This window comes from Mytilus trossulus, chromosome 10 (assembly GCF_036588685.1).
Source record: "Mytilus trossulus isolate FHL-02 chromosome 10, PNRI_Mtr1.1.1.hap1, whole genome shotgun sequence".
Taxonomy (NCBI): Eukaryota; Metazoa; Mollusca; class Bivalvia; order Mytilida; family Mytilidae; genus Mytilus; species Mytilus trossulus.
The window spans coordinates 65789914-65810077 of NC_086382.1; the positions used below are offsets into that span (position 1 = coordinate 65789914).

At 33.2% G+C, this 20164-nt stretch overlaps 1 protein-coding gene across 1 annotated transcript in view; it reads left to right on the plus strand.

The window, feature by feature from the left end:
• Positions 1-4900: 4900 nt before the first annotated feature.
• Positions 4901-20164, plus strand: part of LOC134688391 (uncharacterized) — a 33801-nt gene continuing 18537 nt past the window's right edge. The window contains exons 1-2 of the mRNA XM_063549088.1: positions 4901-4990; positions 13480-13609. Of these exons, the coding sequence (XP_063405158.1) occupies positions 13513-13609 (97 nt within the window). The 5' untranslated portion in view covers positions 4901-4990; positions 13480-13512. The remainder of the gene's footprint in view (positions 4991-13479; positions 13610-20164) is intronic.

Here is a 20164-nt window from a genome sequence, read left to right on the forward strand (position 1 = left end):
GACCTGGCCATCAAACCAAGATGGCCGCCACGGCTAAAAATAGAACATAGGGGTAAAATGCAGTTTTTGGCTTATAACTCAAAAACCAAATAATTTAGAGAAAATCTGACATGAAGTAAAATTGTTAATCAGGTCAAGATCTATCTGCCCTGAAATTTTCAGATGAATTGGACAACCTGTTTTTGGGTTGCAGCCCCTGAATTGGTAATTTTAAGGGAATTTTGCTGTTTTTGGTTATTATATTGAATATTATTATAGATATAGGTAAACTGTAAACAGCAATAATGTTCAGCAAAGTAAGATCTACAAATAAGTCAACATGAACGAAATGGTCAATTGACCCCTGTAGGAGTTATTGACCTTTGTAGTCAATTTTCAATCTGCTTCCTTTGTTTAATATTCACATAGACCAACACTACCATAACTCTCGAGCATACGCACTTTAGTTTACTGGTTAAAGTTGCTTTTATTTTGTATTGCGTCTTGTTTAACATGGTATGTGTGCAAATATAGAGCTACTCTGATTAAAAAACATCAAGGTAGAAGCAGTGTGGTAATTCAGTCTTATAGAGTTTAAGTTGATTTTCTTAATTTGTTTATATAATGTACCTCTGGTATGAAAACGGATATGGTGTTATGCAGAACTCTTCATCCGTACTGCATGCTACGATATTTTGCTCCAGAAGCAAGGCGTCTAAGTGTAATTGCTAACTTGAGTCCTGGTTCCAGCAGATTTCTGTAAAAGGTATTCTGCTTGGCTATGCGAGGTCCAACCCGCTGCAATATCTCGTCGAACATCTCTGTGAGCATTCGAAGGAAGTGTACAAAGGACTGCCGATCCTCCCGTCTTAGTTCGTTCATATACTAGACCAAAACTGCGTCGTCTTTCAGGAGTAAGCCAAGATCGCGTCCACCATCTCCTTCGTCTTCTCTTACTCCTCCTTTTGACAGCTATAAGGTTTATGTTTGCTACATTAAAGTTGAGTCTGGCCTGAATAAGAGCTGCTGCGTCCCTAAGCGTCCGGTAGGCGTCCGTTGGTGAATTGGTCTACCGGATATCCAACGGATGCATAACGGACACGTAACGGATACAAAACGGACGAGTACCGTACAAAACGGACGCCTAACGGACGTTCAACGGACATTTTATCCGTTGGACGTCCGATCAAAGTTTTAACATGCTCAAAATTTTCCACTGGACAGAACGGACGTCAACGGATAAAACGGACGCTTAACGGACATGCAACGGATATGGACGGACGCCTAACGGATAAGAACGGACGTCTAATGGACATGAACGGATTAAAAAAAAGTTATCCGTTAGGCGTCCGTTCGAGCTATCCGGTAAGGTGTGACCGAGGCTTAAGATTCATTTTATCACGCTTATATATCAAAACTTTCCGCGAACTAAAAACTTTTATGAGTTATTCCTCTTTGATTCGATGGAGAGAGTGACACCCGTTCTAATAGGTTCATTTGAAGAAAAGAAAAGTGAAAAGGTCTCCAGATAATAGACGTATTTCTAAATTGGATATATGCAAATACTATGTGTACATAAATGTGAATCAAGTATAGCTAAAAAATATTAAGAAAACGGCAAAATGAAATAGTGCATCGAATGAATAAAAAAAGAGGCAACTATATAAATATAACGAAAAACACACAAAACGAATGTCAAGGAACAAAACCGAATCTGGTTAATTTCGAACCGTGAACAGATGAGCAGTTGAGCAAGTATGGACACAATATTTAAGCTTAAATGTAGTCAAAGAACTGAATTTTATGTGCAATTTGGATACTCTATTGAATATATGTACATTTAAATTTTGATTCATTCTATATCTACAAATTGTTGTTATGTGGTTTTTTTTTTGCTGGTCAGTGAAAATGGGCGAGAACATCTTGTACACAAGTACATGTATATGTCTGAGGTTATGAATAAAATCAAAATCTTGAAATCTTGAGAACCAATAACAAGGACACGAAATGATTATAATCTTTATTAATAAACTACAGTTCTTTTTTTCGTGTGTTTTGTTTTCTTTCACCTTTTCCCATGCTTAACCTTGAAATTGAACTATCCAAATCTGAATAAACCAGTTCTTTTTTATGAAATCGTAGAGCCCAGTGTTACAGACCAAATTACACTTTACTATATACTTGTTGCCCAAACTTGAATTAAACAATTGTCTGCTTTCAAATGCCCGTTTAAATGAATATGACCGCTTCAGCCAGAAATATAATTTAGATGTGTACGGATTGATAGTTTAGTCTTAGATGCATGATTTATTTATTAGTTGTTAGGGGTTTTGAACTAGCTGTCAGATAACTGCGAGTTCTCTCAGATCTGTTCATTGTGACTTTTTGTGTCGGGATGTATAAGTACCCGGCCACGTCCACTCCCTTTTTTAACTGGTTATTACAGTTCGTTCTTATGTTGTACTGTTATACCACTGTCCAAGGTTAGGGGAGGGTTGAGATCCCGCTAACATGTTTAACCCCGCCACATTATGTGTGTATGTGCCTGTCCAAAGTCAGGAGCCTGTATATTCAGTGGTTGTCGTTTGTTTATGTGTTACATATTTGTTTTTCGTTCATTTTTTTTACATTAATAAGGCCGTTAGTTTTCTCGTTTGAATTGTTTTACATTGTCCTATCGGGGCCTTAAAGGCTTTTATAGCTGACTATGCGGTAAGGGCTTTGCTCATTGTTGAAGGCCGTACGGTGACCTAGTTGTTTATGTCTGTGTCATTTTAGTCTTTTGTGGAAAGTTGTCTCATTGACAATCATACCACATCTTCTTTTTTATATACACTAAACGTTTCGGCATGTTTATGATTAGTAAATAAAAGAGTGTCTTACTAAGTCAAGGAGACCTGTAAATTGGCTGTGTCACAGATTTTGCCAAAATTTTGCATACACTATGAATAATGACTATTTATCTTTTCAATTATCTGATATTTTACTGATTGGATTACTTCAAAATAGAAAGTCAGTATTAAACACATTCATTTTGTATATTAATGTTGTTTTACACATGGGATAGCATGACAATGTCAACAAATACGTCTAATATCCCATGTTAAGATACTGAATGCAACTCTGTAAAATAAATTCGTTACACAGTGTGCTAGTCTTAACATTGGAGCCGCAATCTTTATTGGACTGTTCGTGTACATCACACTACTCACATATACAGAAGTCCTCGTTATAAGATATCCAGTGTGAAATTGAAGTATATAATGACTATAAGTATGCCATAAACAGGTTCAGTGAATTCTATATTTGGCTAGTGCTTCGCTCGCTTTCGCCTCGTATGGAATATACTGACCCGTATGTTTCGCTCTAGGTCACTATCACCATTTATCGCAACGCTCATAAAATATCACGTTCTGATCATGATTGGTTTTGTGCCGTCACGTGGTGACCCCCTATGGATCCGAAAGGGGGGTAGTCAATTTCATAGGGGGTACATGACGTTAAGTCCACCGTAAATGGTGACTTCGTCAATTGATGTTGATGCATTTCATTGTTTAATTTTCTACAAAACGCAGTAGAAAAAGTCCTGCGGCCTCACCCCTTATTTTTACGAACCCTCTAAGAACCCGTTGTGGATTATTGGGGGTCAGTAGCAACCCATATAACTTATAAGATGTAATATTACATCTATGCTATCATCTGACATCAGACTCGGACTCTTGAATTGAATTTTAAATGTACGTTTTGTTATGCGTTTACTTTTCTACATTGGCTAGAGGTATAAGGAGGGGTGTGTGAGATCTCATAAACATGTTTAACCCTGCCGAATGTTTGCGCCTGTCCCAAGTAAGGAGCCTTTTTTCTTTGTTAGTCTTGTATAATTTTAATTTTAGTTTCTTGTGAACAATTTGGAAATTAGTATGACGTTCATTATCACTGAACTAGTATATATTTGTTTAGCGGCCAGCTGAAGGACGCGTCCGGGTGCGGGAATTTCTCGTTACATTGAAGACCTGTTGGTGACCTTCTGCTGTTTTGTTTTTCTATGGTCGGGTTGATGTCTCTTTGATACATTCCCCATTTTCATTCTCAATTTTATCATTCATACACTGTGGAATAAATACTCGAATAAATACCAATTCTAGTGTGCAGGAGAGCGCCGATATTAATATAAATTTAAATAAGAACCGTTTTAGAACGCCGATTCGTACTTGTAGAAAACAATTCGTCGTACTGACCTACGTATACAGTACATAATTCATGCACGACCCGATGTGATTAAGAAATTTATATGTCGAGTCTAATAAAATAAACGAGACATGCCATATTTCAATTTAACAAAAACAATTATCTAGTACGCTCTCCATATATTAAGTATTTATGTTATGCTGAAAAAACATAACAAGAAGTCCCACACTAGTATATCATAAGTCAAGGAGGTGTCGTCTCCAGAGGCAGATTTAGGGGGCAGGGGGCCCGTGACACCCCCCTTTTTGGGAAAAATTTGCTTGCTTATATTGGGAATCACTGAAGCGTGACTGGAGCGAGTCCCCCTCTTAGGTCAGCCAGTAGGCCCCCACTTTATGAAAAATTCTGGATTCGCCACTGGTCTCCTATCCTCTTATGGATATATCGATCTCATCTCCATGTTATTTTTACACTCAATTCGTATAAAGAATGTGGATATTAGTTTTACTTACGCCATTACAGATTTATAAATAGTTTCATTGATTTTCATCCTCCGAAACAACATGAAAATTATTATCAACAGAAAGTATATTATACCAATATATGTGTAAAATATTCTGACAAATGATTTATTTTTCATTTTTGAATAATAATTTGAATTTGGATTGGAGATGACTTGGTTTGATTACGTTTAAGTGTATAAATAGATCATGCATCATCATATTGTGCTTTTAAAAAATCTATCCATGCAAGGTGCATAAATAAGTATACGTGTGTGTAAACATGACAAATGAGTAGAATGAGGAGATATGTATTGGATCAGGTAAATTTTAATGTGTTTGTTTTAACTTTAAATGTTTAAAATATATATGTTTAACTTTTTATTAATTGTTATTCTGCATACTTCTAAGTATTAGTAATACGTACATTGTATCTACATACTAGGATCAATAATTAGCTACGTGCATATGACTGTGTTTAAACTGGGCTTACAGTTTAAAGGTCAAAATCTATACATTTTGTATTTTGTATATTATACATTTGTATATATTTACGTTCTTGTAACTGATAATGTGTACTATGGCCGCATTTCTTTCTAACCAAAATTTGGTAAACGTTGTGTCGCGTTTGTTGCTGTTTTCTAAACGCTACATGAGTAGAAACAAATACATCGTTTGATAAGTCTTTAATGACCCTGTAGTGTTTGAACTTTCAATAAAGCATGCAAATGTTGTTGGTAATATGTAAACTTTGCAAACGTATCTTTGAAAAAAATGATCAAAACATGTGCGCGCTTACCATGCTTACCCGTTTGCATCGTTTGTGTTAGAAAGAAATACAACGGCCTATACTTTAGGTTCAGAATTAGATAATGATGTCGAATATAGAAGCTCGAGTATAGACGTTTCGCCTGAAAATGTCGCAAGCAACCTGGCATATCGAGTATTCAGATATTGTCGCCTTTCTGATTTAGTCCATATTCAAAATCACAGCAACGAAGGCTATTCGTGTCAATTTACCTTTGTTACGCTAATCAAGAACCCTGGATCATGTATTGCTAATATAATGCTGATTTCTTTAAAAAAAAAAAAAAAAGAAAAAAAAAAACACACACACACACAACTCTAGAGTACCTCAAAATAATGATTTTTGTTTAAATTCCTGACAACCGAACACTAATCTGATCACTGTAATTGTAGTTTTAAATTTCACACTTGTTCATAACAATCTAACAAAAGAATTGTGTGCGAGTCCCCCCCCCCCCCTTTTTCTCATTTCTTTTTTAAGAAAGACTGTGGAGTGATAAGAAGGGTCATTCTAATAAATGAGTACACATATGAACCGAACAAAAAACTTTTTTTTCTATCAAAACTGATGCACATACATGTATCCTGTTGGCCTGGAATGCTTATTTGGCAGTTAGGGAGCTACCATTTTATTTTAAGGGAAAGGCTAAGATGATAAATATTGCCCTTCGTGTTGTTTTAATTGTAATCTCTGTCTTGTCTATTTATTTTTCTCTGTATACGGCCCTTCCTTTTTTTATTAGTTAATCCTTAATTTTATTATACTTCACGTTAAAATGCCATATTTTGATTGGCTTAGACGAGGGTGTCAATTTACTCTATCACATGGCTGAGCGGGTGACAATTTTTTTTAATGTTACCCTCTCGTCTAGACCAATCAGAAATCCACAATTCAAAGAACAATGAATTGAATTTGCATCAAGGAATTAAATACAATGCTTAAGTTCTACGTTTTGGCTCAGATTTTATTATCGACTGTTAAAATAAATAAAATAAAACATCTTGCTTGACTTTTGTTGTTTTTTTATAATGGCCGTAACGTTGTTATGAACGTGACGTCATAGAAAATACGTTTAAAATAAAAGTAATCTGTAAAAGCCAATAATGATAGGACATTCAGTATAATAAATTAAATAACACATAGCTGAGAGGGTGATAGAGCAGATTGGAACCCCTCGAAAAGGCATTGTCAACCTTGGCTTCGCCGCGGTTGACAATGTTTTCTCGGGGTACCAATCTGCTCTATCACCCTCTCAGCTATGTGTTATTTATATATTGTTACATATATTGTCATCCTGCTTTTTTTTGGCAAAGTTACTCATCCTTCAATCCTTGATTTATTATTTCTGTTTTACTGTTCGACCTTTCCTGACGTATGCCGCATTTATCTAAAACATTGGAAGCAGTTACGTTTTATTGGCATTGAAATGTATTCGTAACTACGGCGGGGTTGCTCTACCTCTAGCCAATGTGAAAAAAGTAAACGCATAATATGTTTTTTTAACATTTATCTAACAGTGGACAAAATAGAACATTCACACAGGCACACCAACACGGCATTATCCCATAACCATCCACGCTTGATCCAAATGTTCTGGGTTCGACCACTGCGGTCGTATCAAGCTGCGCCCGGTGAAGCAGTAAAATGAGTATTGAACGTACTAATTCATAAAAAAAGAAAAAAAAGGTTAATGAATATTGGCGCTTAGTAATTCTTCAAACGAATATTAAAAAAGCAATTTCAAATAAATGCAGTTCTCCATTTTTTCCGAAAATAAGATGTCATTAATACTCCAAAGTGTTGTATTGAAAAGGAAGTATAAAATATTTCTCACAAAAAGCTTATGATTGTTTTTTATGCGTTTTTTAACCTAGATTTTACAATCGATGGCATGTGAAGCGTAAAAGATTACAAAATTAAATTTCATACTAGTATCTGAATTTGATACGGTACATTCCTTTCATTGTTAAAATTGTTATAATTCTATTCATGAAAATCTATACAGCTAAACGTCTGAATTTTGTTTTTCATTTTATACTGTAGGTAAAAACAGTTTTCACTTCAAAGAAACAAAAGTTAATTGTAATCTTTAGTGAGCTTTAATACTTTCTTCAGAAATCCCAACGACCGACATTTTAACTTATACTTTATTCAACCGCTTCTTTAGGAAATAGAAGGAAATACATGAAGCAGCTATGATTTATCTTGCTTCAACTTATGAATACGTATTATTTTTAATTTACCATGTCCACACACCACTCGATTTATTTCGAATTTTATCTCAACTGTCACATAGTCTATATCAAAAATCTTCTCCTATGAAACAAATGAGAACATTTTTACCAAACTTGACCACAATCATGATTAGGGGTATTTTGTTTGAAACATGTGTCCGATGACCCTGACCTTGAACCAGTGGTAAATATAGTTCGAAATTTACAGTTCATTATAAAATATTAAGAAGATAATGAATTTTAACTTTATAGATTTTTAAAAGACATTGTATTAATGATAAAATACATTTAGTGATATCTTTTCTTTGGTAAATTGTTTAAAGAATGTTTATACTTGGTTTTGGTGTTGTTTGGGATTAGACTTTACTTGACTTGGTGTAGAGAGAGGTTGGATGAAACTTGTATGTGTATGCAGATGACAAGTAATTTGTATGCTGGCCGTGTTTTAGGAGTTTATCCTACAGCAAGGTTTCTGAAATTGTCCGGTTACCTTAAAATTAAAAACACAAAGTTCTATTCAGTTGGAATACACCGATCATCTGCTTTAAATATAGTACAATACTAAGGCCACACCAATTTAATTTCTTGTTCTACGGATTGTTGGACTCCAAAAATTGGGGCGAGCGAGCGATTTGAAAATTTTAATAAAAAAATATTTAATTTGCAAATTTTTGCGGGGAAGCTTAAAATAAGTAAAGGCGAGCGATTATAATTTTTTTTGTAAACATAAAATAGTAGGTTTTGACTATATTTAAACTTGATTTATCACTTGTACCTTGACATTTCTTTAATTTATGAAGTATTTTTTCCCTGTTCAACAAGAAATAATTGAATAATTAAATCTGGTCTATGTATGTGTGACTGACAATGAGACAATTCTCCATCCAAGTCATAATCAGGTTCAGAACAACCCCTTAATGTTATAAATATATCCCTTTTATGAGGGGTCAAAATATTAAAGTTATAATATATTTTTTTTTGTACAAACACTTTAAGTACAAAAGGGCTTATATTTTCCCAAAGAACTATATTATATTTGGTATTAAATGGTCAAAAAATGTCCAAGAATTTTGTAATATTCCTGGACTTTAACAGTTTAATATTATTCAAAATAAGTGGACCCATCCCTCTCTTAGAAAAGTTGTTTAAAATATAATGTATTTCTCCTCTTTTTGAGTAAAAAAATCTAAGTTGTCAAAGGTTGTGTATAGTAGCACTGTAAATATCCTTAGTATTTCTATTTTCTTTTCTACAACAGACTGAACAGTAAACACGGTAAAATTACTCCTTCAAGGCCCTTGCCTGATAATAACAAACAAAGGTCAAAGTACGGCTTTTTACACAGTGCTTTGATCAAGACCAACCAGCAAGCTATAAGGAACCACAACTTAGTATTGTACACAATCCGAACAGGAAAACCAACGATCTAAATTATATTTCCAAACGGGAAAATCCCAATGAACCACATCAACAATTGATAACTGCTGAACGACAGGTCTCTGAATTAACAAACACAGGTGCACAAACCTGCAGCGGGTATGACCGTCACCATACATTATAATTGCAGTTGAAGGCAAATCCTTCAGAAGTTCTTTGTACTTTATTTTAACAACGAACATTTTGTGTATAGGGAATATAAGTTAGGGGGATAGAGACTAACGTTTTGTTACTGGTATTTCTATTTATATCGGAGCACTCCCGCTTGGAATAAATTGGTTTCATGCTGAAACAAATATTCTCGCAGATATTTACAGTGTTGTGGAGTGCTGATAGGTTTAAAATCGTTAAATAAAGGCTAGACTGTGATTTAAAAAAAAAAAAATGTTGAGATCTTTATATAATATTTACAAAAAAACGGTGCGGGAAATGGACACGATCTCATTTCCGGATGCGGGGAGCGGGAATATAATAAAAATTAAAAAAATCTGTTTTGAAAAAAAATAGGTGCGGGCGGGTCCGTCGAACAAGTAATCAAATTAAACTACAAATCAAAATAGTAATAATTACAATAAAGTTGTAAATAGACCAAATAACATTGAACAAATTCAGTTTTCCCTTAATTTGATAAAAGTAGGGTATATCCCAGATAGCAATACTTTGTTGGGCCAACATTGGTGATTAGTTGGCACAGTTGGTAAACAGTTGGCGTTGGCAGGACAACATGATACCAACGTTGGCCCAACAACACTCAGCCAACAGTTATTTTGACACTGTTGGTCCAACAACTTAGCACCAACTGTCATTTTTGTATGGTTGGCCAAATGTTGGCCCAACATTTTCTTACCAACTGTTATTTAAGTAGTTGGTCCAATGATATTCGACTTATGTCGTCCACCGGTTCATTGTAAGATCTTCTGACTGAACCCACTGAACCAATTTTAAACAAACTTTATTTGAATGCTCATTCTTAGGATATATTTCATTACAATACTGAAATATAAGTTAACATTGTGCCAACAATATGCCAACGTATTAAGTACTTATCTCCCCGTTTTATACCACAGATTTTTATTTATTTTTTAAATATTATTCCAAAGTGCAAACAAAAAGATGTGCTCTTCATTCTATTTATCTAATATTTTCAAATCTGTGTTGTCGTCTAAATGTATTTATCTTATTGATGGATATTCTTTTGCGCAAACAAGAAATATTTAAAACCAGCCCAAAAAAATAAACAAAATTTGAATATAGTTTCAAAAATTTCTTCTCATCATTTGACACGAGTGGATTTTCTCACTCTCCAATTGATAGTTGATTGTATAATATCTACATACAATACAGTATAGTCCATAATTTACAGATTATTAGAGAAAATAAAATATGGAAAGCATAACAAAACGTTGTTAAAGACGTTGGCAAACTCTAATACGACCAACAATGGCCCAACATAATTTCAAAACTAGACTACCTTGGTAGACTGTTGGCAAACAGTTAACATTGTTGGCAGATTGTTGGCAAATAGTTAACTTTGTTGGCATACTGATGTTGGCCCAACAAAGACCCAATATGTTGGACCAACGAAGGGCCGATGAGCAAAATGACGGTGGCCCAACATAGTTTTCCAACGTTGGCCCAACAATGTTGCCAACAGAATGCCAACGTGGGCCCAACACATGTTTGCTATATTGTTCCTATTTTCTGATTACAGTTAAAAATGTACTTTAAAACATAAATTCTTTCTCAATTAAAATGATTAAGTCGTTACCAAAAATGTATTTAAAGTATACTAATCTTAAAATTAAAAACACAAAGTTCTGTTCAGTTAGAATACACATATAGAACACCAACTGAAAAAAATAGTTTATATAGTACCCGGAGAAAGTATTCCATGAATCAAATAAACAATAATATAAAACGGCCGACTAAACTTTTACATCTGTGAAGTGACCGTTGAATTAATCTTATTTAAACTCTTAACTTCCCCGTTACACTTAAAAGAAACATGTGTAATGGGGATTAGGTAACATGGCCATTCAGTAATCTGGATGGAGTGTTTCAATGAATCATAAAGACACCTGGCTATAATTGTACATGGTAAAAAAAAATGTATACATGGTAATTTATCTCTGGACAAGTGCATCTAAACTATGTATACATTATACATTAAATTTTGAAAAATATTTAACGAAAACCTCTCTATAATAGAATTTTGATTTAAGTTGGTTTGTTATTCTGTAAAAACTAATTTTCTAAATGCTAAATATACTTTTTGATGAGGTAAACTCCTTTCAAAACTAAGCATACATTGTCGTTTAATAAACAGATATCTGATTTTGGACCCAATTTTTAAGTTCGTCCAAATCGGGGTCCAAAATTAAACTGTGTTTGATTTCAACATAATTTAAAGATATATCGTGTTCTTTGAAATGCTTAATAAAAAAAACCTCAGTCCTGTATGTATTTTCATTATAAGTCAGATAATACCACCTCGAGGTACAAAGTGTCATTAATGACACTTTTGTTTAATCAACTGTTACAATTGAATTATTTGGTTCAGCCTGTCAGTCGGTTCATCTGTTAGTCCGGCAACTCAGTTTTCCAATCATTTCTTCTTTATGCTTGAAGATATTGACTTTATATTTGATGTATTGATTTATCGTGAAAAGTTACAGGTTACGTTCGATTTTCACAATTTAAGCTTTTCTCTTTGTTCAGTTACAGCCCTTTCCTAAAAAATAATGTTTTGATGAAATCATAATTATTTATTACTAAATACTTGTTCAAAGGGAAATAAGTAATGTGTTTAAAGATTTATGAAAGACATTGTTTTAAGATAACATATCATGACATTTGGATTGTTTCTTTTCTTCTGTAAATTGTTTACGGAATTTAGTTGTAGGTTTGTTTGCTAATAATGTATGTAAACCATGGCAAGTTATAGATCAAGTTAGAATTTCGTTTCGTTACAATGAGTTTTTAACGGTAGGGGACTATCTATTGCAAAACAATACTCATATAATGCTTGCTATGTTATTGATTATAATTTGAAAAATTACATCATGTAATGTATAGAACTTATTCAGCACTGGTTTCTTGATTATTACATTATATATTTATCCAGTTTGAGTTATTTCCTTCTGCACAGAAAATTTATAGATAAAATTAGATTGTGTTTAATTTATTTTAACTTGAATTCTTTCAAATGCTAAATCCAAACCTGTATTTAAAAAGGGTCTTCAATTTAATTTCATCAAAATATGAATTCTTTGAGTTCTTTGATACATTTTTGCTGATTCTGACAATGTACAATGTACTTAGATTTTGGATATTGGACCATTAAAAACCATTAAAGGTAAAAGTCCAATTTCAAATATGTTAGTTCTTTGTCCACAAACTGTGTTGTAATAAACCGATGCTGTGTAAAATATTCATTCACAAATTGTTCAGTGTTCGACTTCTGCAGGAAAATCCGGTTTGCTGTCACTCTGATAGCCTTTTGGTTTTGTCCTGAGAATCTTTAAAAATCAATAGTTTGTTCCCCGGAATTTCAAATTATTTTCAAAATGTGATTTTAAGTGATTTTCATAAATTTTCAAACAAATAATACAAATTGAATACTTGTTCAAATTGACTTTTAAGCGTCTGCACTTGATGAATGAAATAATTTATTTGCAAATAGGGTGATTTCCTGGCTTTTGCGGCTAGATAACTGTATATTGTGTCCGAGGAAGGGTATTGGTACATCGAAAAGGGTTACATACTTAGCCACGGCCTTTGCGATCATATAAGTCTGTCATATGGTCCTATAGTAGACCTGGCTTAGCCTTTAGGGTAAAAAGGTCCGGGGTCCGTATGGTCAATAATAGGGTCTTGCTACCCGATATTTTCTAGCCTTACAATCGTACGATTACTAATGATGCAGGCAGATAGTAGGGACCCTAAGTGATGTAACGAGCCATAATATACCCCTATGATTGCTTGTGCAGTGTATGGGGAATATCATACCCTGTACGGGTTACTGAGTTTCATTACACAAAATATAGTTTGACAGTTTGTCCTACCTGACCGACCGAGTTTCGCTTAAATATGAACGAGCATGTTTTCACAAAAGAGAAAATATAGGTTGTTATTACTTCCACTTATTCTTGATGATAGGGACAGTGTATTTAGATAGAAAAAAAACGTGCTTTAAGAACTGTAGATTATTAATGAAACTATGCAAAAACTTCATATATATTATAAACAATAACACACAAAACAGACATTGACTCTTTTTGCAGATCTTTTAAATGCCTACATGAAAATGTACAAATATTTTAATGAATTTCAGAACAAGGCTGTTTTGAGATACGATAATTAGGGTATGGAGAGTAACACAATTTATATATCCGGTGGGGACATAGACGAGCAGTTAGAAACAGAGATATTAGAAATATACACATCTGGACCAAATGCTTCAGGTAGGTTAACTTGATTAAGAAATGTTTTGAATGATAAAATAATACAAATATCATTTCTATGAAAGGAAACCTAAATATCAAAAACGAAACCCAAATTGCTTGCAATGCATGGTAACAATATATCCTCATTATATTCCTCAATTTTTTTTTTTAAACGACCGCAAAACTTTTTTGTGATCGTAGTAATGATAAAATGTCGTTGTCGGTGGATTCGTCCGACGACTCATTTGGTTTCCGGAAAATTAGTTTAAAGTGAATGTATCTCTATGAAATTTATTTTTTAGGTCGTCACTCTTATTGTTCTAGCGTTATGCACTTTTACAAATGGATAAATTTCTGAATTTTTCGATTCCGTTCTCTCACTAAAATTTGCCTCAACCAAATGTTTTGAAACTTATTCACACTAGTTATTACCACAAAATTCAGATCAAGTACGAATTTGGGTAGCGCGTCACTTTACCGTTTTTATATGACCGCAAAAATTCAAAACTTTTTAGTCGTAAATTTGTATCACGTCGTCATCGTCAGCGTCGTCCGAAGACGGATGGTTTCAGGATAATAACTTAAGTATAAGTTAAAAGAAATCAATTACATTTTATCACAAGCTTTATAGTCACTTAAGGCAGGTTGGGATTGATTTTGGGGCTGTGGGTCCAAACAGTTTAGAAATTAGAGGCGAAAAAGGGACACAAATAAGCATTTTTCTTGGTTTTCGCACAATAACTTTAGTATTAGAAGATTAACACACAAGGCTTATGACCAAATAAGGAAGGTTAGGATTGATTTTGGGAGTTTTTGTCCCAACAATGTGGAATTAGTGGCTAAATAAAGGCAACAGTAGTATACCGCTGTTCAAAACTCGTAAATCGATGGACAAAAAACAAAATCGGGGTAACAAACAAAAGCTGAGGGAAACGCATTAAATATGAGAGGAAAACAACGACACACCATTAAAATGTAACAGACACAGAAACGGACTTAGCATTAGACAAAATCCGATGAGAATAACACATATAACATCAACACCAAATACATGAATTTGGGATAGAAAAGTACCGTGACACGTCTTATTGTAATGTGAATTCACACTCAAATGCAAGAGAAAACAAACGACACAACGTTAAAATGTAACAATGGCCATATTCCTGACATGATAAGGACATTTTTTTTAAAGAAAAGAATGGTGGGTTGAACCTAGTTTTGTGGCATTCCAAACCTCCCGCTTTAATGGCAATAATAAATATAATATTAAAATGACATAACATAACATTACAGGACTACAATACAAATAAATAGGAGAACATATTATAAAAAGAAACACATGAATAATAGCTAACAAAAGGCACTAGGTTTAAAATTCAATACGCCAGAAACGCGCCTCGTCCATACAAGACTCACCAATGATGCCCAGATATAAAAGTTCGAAAGTCAAAACAACTACAAAGTTGTACAGCACTGTGGATCAAAAGTTCAAAAAAGGTTGTGCCAAATACGGCTAGGTTTTCTGCTTGGGATAAGAACATCCTTATTATTTAGAACAATTAATGATATTGCAAACAGTAAATTTTATCAAATGAATATAAAAGATATACATAATGAAACTGAAGTATTAACTAATTACAGAAAACAAAAACCGCAAACATAACATGAACCAACACAAAAAATAGACACATCCGACTTAGTCAACGCAAAAAGTTAAAAAAAGTGACGTCACATACGAAGTGGTGAAAAGGCACACAAAATGACGTCACATTTGAAATTCTAAAACAGCGAACAATGACGTCACATTTGAATGGGTAAAACTATTTCTAAAAAATATGACAGAATTCGGATTGATTGTAGATTATATTTGAACTACATACTGATATTACATTTAATAACAATGAACATTGAAATACTTATAAATAGCAAACTGAGGTAGCAATTAACTATGTTATATAGCTATGTCCGGATTGTTTTGAATATAACTGCAAACTTAAAACATCGTACAAATTACGACGAATCAAATCAAATCTAGTAAATGAAGGCGGTGATTAATTTTCCTTACCATTACACATGAATATAATAGAAAGATGTCAACACAATTGACAAAATCCGATGAGAATAACAAATATAACATCAAACTAAATACATGAATTTGGGAAAGAAAAGTACCGTAAATAAAGGCAACAGTAGTATACCGCTGTTCAAAACTCATAAATCCATGGACAAAAAACAAAATCGGGGCAACAAACCAAAACTGAGGGAAACGCATTAAATATAAGAGGAGAACAACGACACAACACCGAAACGCAACAGCACACAGAAACGGGTCAAGCAACAGACAATACACCACGAGAATAACAAATATAACATCAAAACCAAATACATGAATATGGGATAGACAAGTACCGTGCCACGTCTTATCTCAAAAATAAGAGAAAACAGAAACGAACAATATTATAACAATGGCCATCTTCCTGACTTGGTACAGGACACTTTTAAAGGGGAATAAAAGTGGTGGGTTGAACCTGGTTTTAAGGCATGCCAAACTTCGCACTTTAATGGCACAGTTAAATATAACATTGAAATGAAAACAAAAAATTACAGGACTACAATACAAACAAAAAGCAGAACATATTAGACAAAGAAAAGCATGATTAATAGATAACAAAAAGCATCAGGTTTAAAATTCAATACGCCAAAAACGCGTCTAGTCCACACGAGACTCACCAGTGACGACAAAAATACAAAATTGTACAGCACTGAAGATCAAAAGTTGAAAAGGTTTTGCCAAATACGGCATTGTTTGTATGCCCAGGATAAGAACATTCATATTATATAAAACAATTCACACTATTGCAAACAGTAAATTTTAACAAATGAATATGAAAGAGATATACATAATGAAACTGAAGTAAAAACTAATTACAGAAAACTAAACCCGAATACATAACGCCCAGATATACAAGATCGAAAGTGAAAAAAGTACAAAGTTGTACAGCACTGAAGATCAAAAGTTGAAAAGGTTTTGCTAAATACGGCATTGTATTATGCCCGGGATAAGAACACTATTATATAGAACGATTCATGCTATTGCAAACAGTAATTTTAACAAATGAATGTGAAAGATATATTCATAATGAAACTAAAGTATTAACTTATTACAGAAAACTAAACCCGAATACATGATGCCAAGTTCAATACAGCATAGACACACCAGAATCAGTCCAGGCGTTAACGCAATTAAAAAAATGACGTCACATACGATGGCGAAAAGGCAAACGTTATGCTACATTTGAATTTATAAAATTTAGAAACAGCATGACGTCACACATGAATCCTGGTACTTTTGATAACTATGAAAAACTATAATTTAAAAGTGAGCTAGAATTAGGATTGCTTTAAGATTATATTAAAACTAAATACTGATAATTCATTAAAACAAAATGCATATTGCAATACTTATTAATAGCAATTAACTGTAATATATATATGTCCAGTTTGTTATGAATCCAACTTCAAACGTAATTAATCGTACAAAATTAAATATAATTAATAAAGGCGGTGATTAATTTTTCTATCCGTAACACCTAAATATAATAAAAAGACGTCAACACATTTGACAAAATGAGAAGATGAGAATTACAAATATAACATTAACATGTCTTATAGTAATGCGAATTCACACTCAGCAAAACAGTCACAATCGGGAATAAGTCACGTTTGGTAATTAACAGATTAGACGACGTAATGACAAACCAAAACCTACCATGTGGTAAAAATTTCCTTAGCTAATTTGGTCAAAGACGCATCGTATGTATCAACCAACTCGTGATGGTGTCCATTAAATTTACGGAGTTTCAATTTAATCTGTTCTCCTCATAACTTTTTTGGAGTAGTTTCTGCGTAAGGAGCACACTCCTGTATATGAAGTCCGTATAGTGTGAACAAGCACGAAAATAACGTATCAATTGAGATATGTAAACACTATACGAAGGGGCAAGAGGTATGTTACTGTTGAAAAATGGGAAATTGATTATTGGGAAGTTGATATCGTCCCGTTTATCATAGATTTTCGTGTGAATTCGTCCATCTGCGTCAATATTGAAGAAAAGAGCAAGGTATGAAGCAGTCCTTCTAGTATCAGTAGTATCCTTAATTTCATGTTCACTGGGATATATCAGTTGTGAGTATTGGCTGAAATATGGGTTATTCAAATTGAATGATAGAACATCATCAATACTTCAGAAAGTAAAATTAAAGAATTTCGCAATGTGATTTTTCTCTTTTTCTTTTGGAAGGTTCTGAATAAATTCTGCTTCATACGAGTAGGGGTGCACAATAAGTACCCATTGGAATACCGACTGTCTGTTGAAATATAAATCCTTCAAACTCAACAACTATATTGTCGATCAAAAAGTCCAGCATTTTGATAATATCATCTTCAGTATATTTTGTTTTATTAGTTTGATTCTTCACATAATATGAATTATCGTAACTCAAAACAAGAAATTTGTATCTACGATTCCCATTTTTATAAAATAAAAAAAAATAAAAAAAGCTCTGTTTTATGAGATGGTGAAGTCGATCTTTCAACTGAGCATGGGGAATAGTAGTGTATAGCGTAGAAAAATCAAAAGTCTTTATGTTGCTGCAAAATTGCAAATATAGTGATCTACTATCTTTCGAATTTTTGAGAATTCACATCTGGTTAGCACAACTGGTAGAATATATCTCATCACAATATTTTTAAAGCCCATCTTAAACTGTAGAAAGAATAATGATAAGCAAGATGTTTAGCCCAGCTATGTATCGTTCGTTGTATGGAGGTTTGCGTAATTTAGGTATGCAGTATAATGAAGGTAAATTTTCTTCGTTTTCTTTGATGTTGGTACAATAGAAAGAAGGACAGATTTATGATTTTGTAAAATTTCGTCCTTGGTAAATGTTGTTAAAGAATATGTAGGGTTACCAGTAGTTTTTATACGACCGCAAATTTTGAAAAAAATTTCGTCGTATATTGCTATCACGTTGGCGTCGTCGTCGTCGTCGTCGTTCGAATACTTTTAGTTTTCGCACTCTAACTTTAGTAAAAGTGAATATAAATCTATAAAATTTATCACAAGGTTTATGACCACATAAGGAAAGTTGGTATTGATTTTGGGAGTTTTGGTCCCAACATTTTAGGAATTAGGGGCCAAAAAGGGCCCAAATAAGCATTTTCTTGGTTTTCGCACTATAACTTTAGTTTAAGTTAATAGAAATCTATGAAATTTTGACACAAGGTTTATGACCACAAAAGTAAGGTTTGGATTGATTTTGGGAGTTTTGGTTTCAACAGTTTAGGAATTAGGGGCCACACAAGGACCCAAATAAGCATTATTTTTGGTTTTCGCACAATAACTTTAGTTTAAGTAAATAGAAATCTATGAAATTTAAACACAAGGCTTTATGACCATAAAAGGAAGGTTGGTAATGATCTTGGGAGTTTTGGTCCCAACAGTTTAGGAATAAGGGGCCCAAAGGGTCCAAAATTAAACTTTGTTTGATTTCATCAAAATTGAATAATTGGGGTTCTTTGATATGCCGAATCTAACTGTGTATGTAGATTCTTAATTTTTGGTCATGTTTTCAAATTGGTCTACATTAAGGTCCAAAGGGTCCAAAATTAAACTTAGTTTGATTTTGACAAAAAATTAATCGGTTGGGTTCTTTGATATGTTGAATCTAAAAATGTACTTAGATTCTTGATTATTGGCCCAGTTTTCAAGTTGGTCCAAATCTGGGTCCAAAATTAAACTTTGTTTGATTTCATCAAAAATTGAATAAATGGGGTTCTTTGATATGCCAAATCTAACTGTGTATGTAGATTCCTCATTTTTGGTCTTGTTTTCAAATTGGTCTACATTAAAGTCCAAAGGGTCCAAAATTAAACTTAGTTTGATTTTAACAAAAATTGAAATCTTGGGGTTCTTTGATATGCTGAATCCAAACATGTACTTAGATTTTTGATTATGGGCCCAGTTTTCAAGTTGGTCCAAATCAGGATCTAAAATTATTATATTAAGTTTTGTGCAATAGCAAGTCTTTTCAATTGCACAGTATTGCACAATGGCAAGAAATATCTTATTGCAAAATATTGTGAAATAGCAATTTTGTTTTTAATTAGAGTTATCTTTCTTTGTCCAGAATAGTAAGCAAGAAATATCTAATTGTAAGAATTTTTTTTATTTGGAGTTATCTTTCTTTGTCCAGAATCAACTTAAATCTTTGTTATATATACAATATACAATGTATATTCACTTTTTACTACCAACTGATAAATCAAAACAATCTTTACCATTCAGTGATAACAAGCACTTTATTTTACATTTTAATATTTTATGATGTATTTAAATGAGTAGTTATTGTTGCAAACTCCATTAGAAATTTTAATTGAGATTAGTTTTGGAATAAGGGAAAGGGGGATGTGATTAAAAAAATTGGGTTCAATTTTCTCATTTGAAATTTCATAAATAAAAAGAAAATGTCTTCAAACATTTTTTTGAGAGGATTAATATTCAACAGCATAGT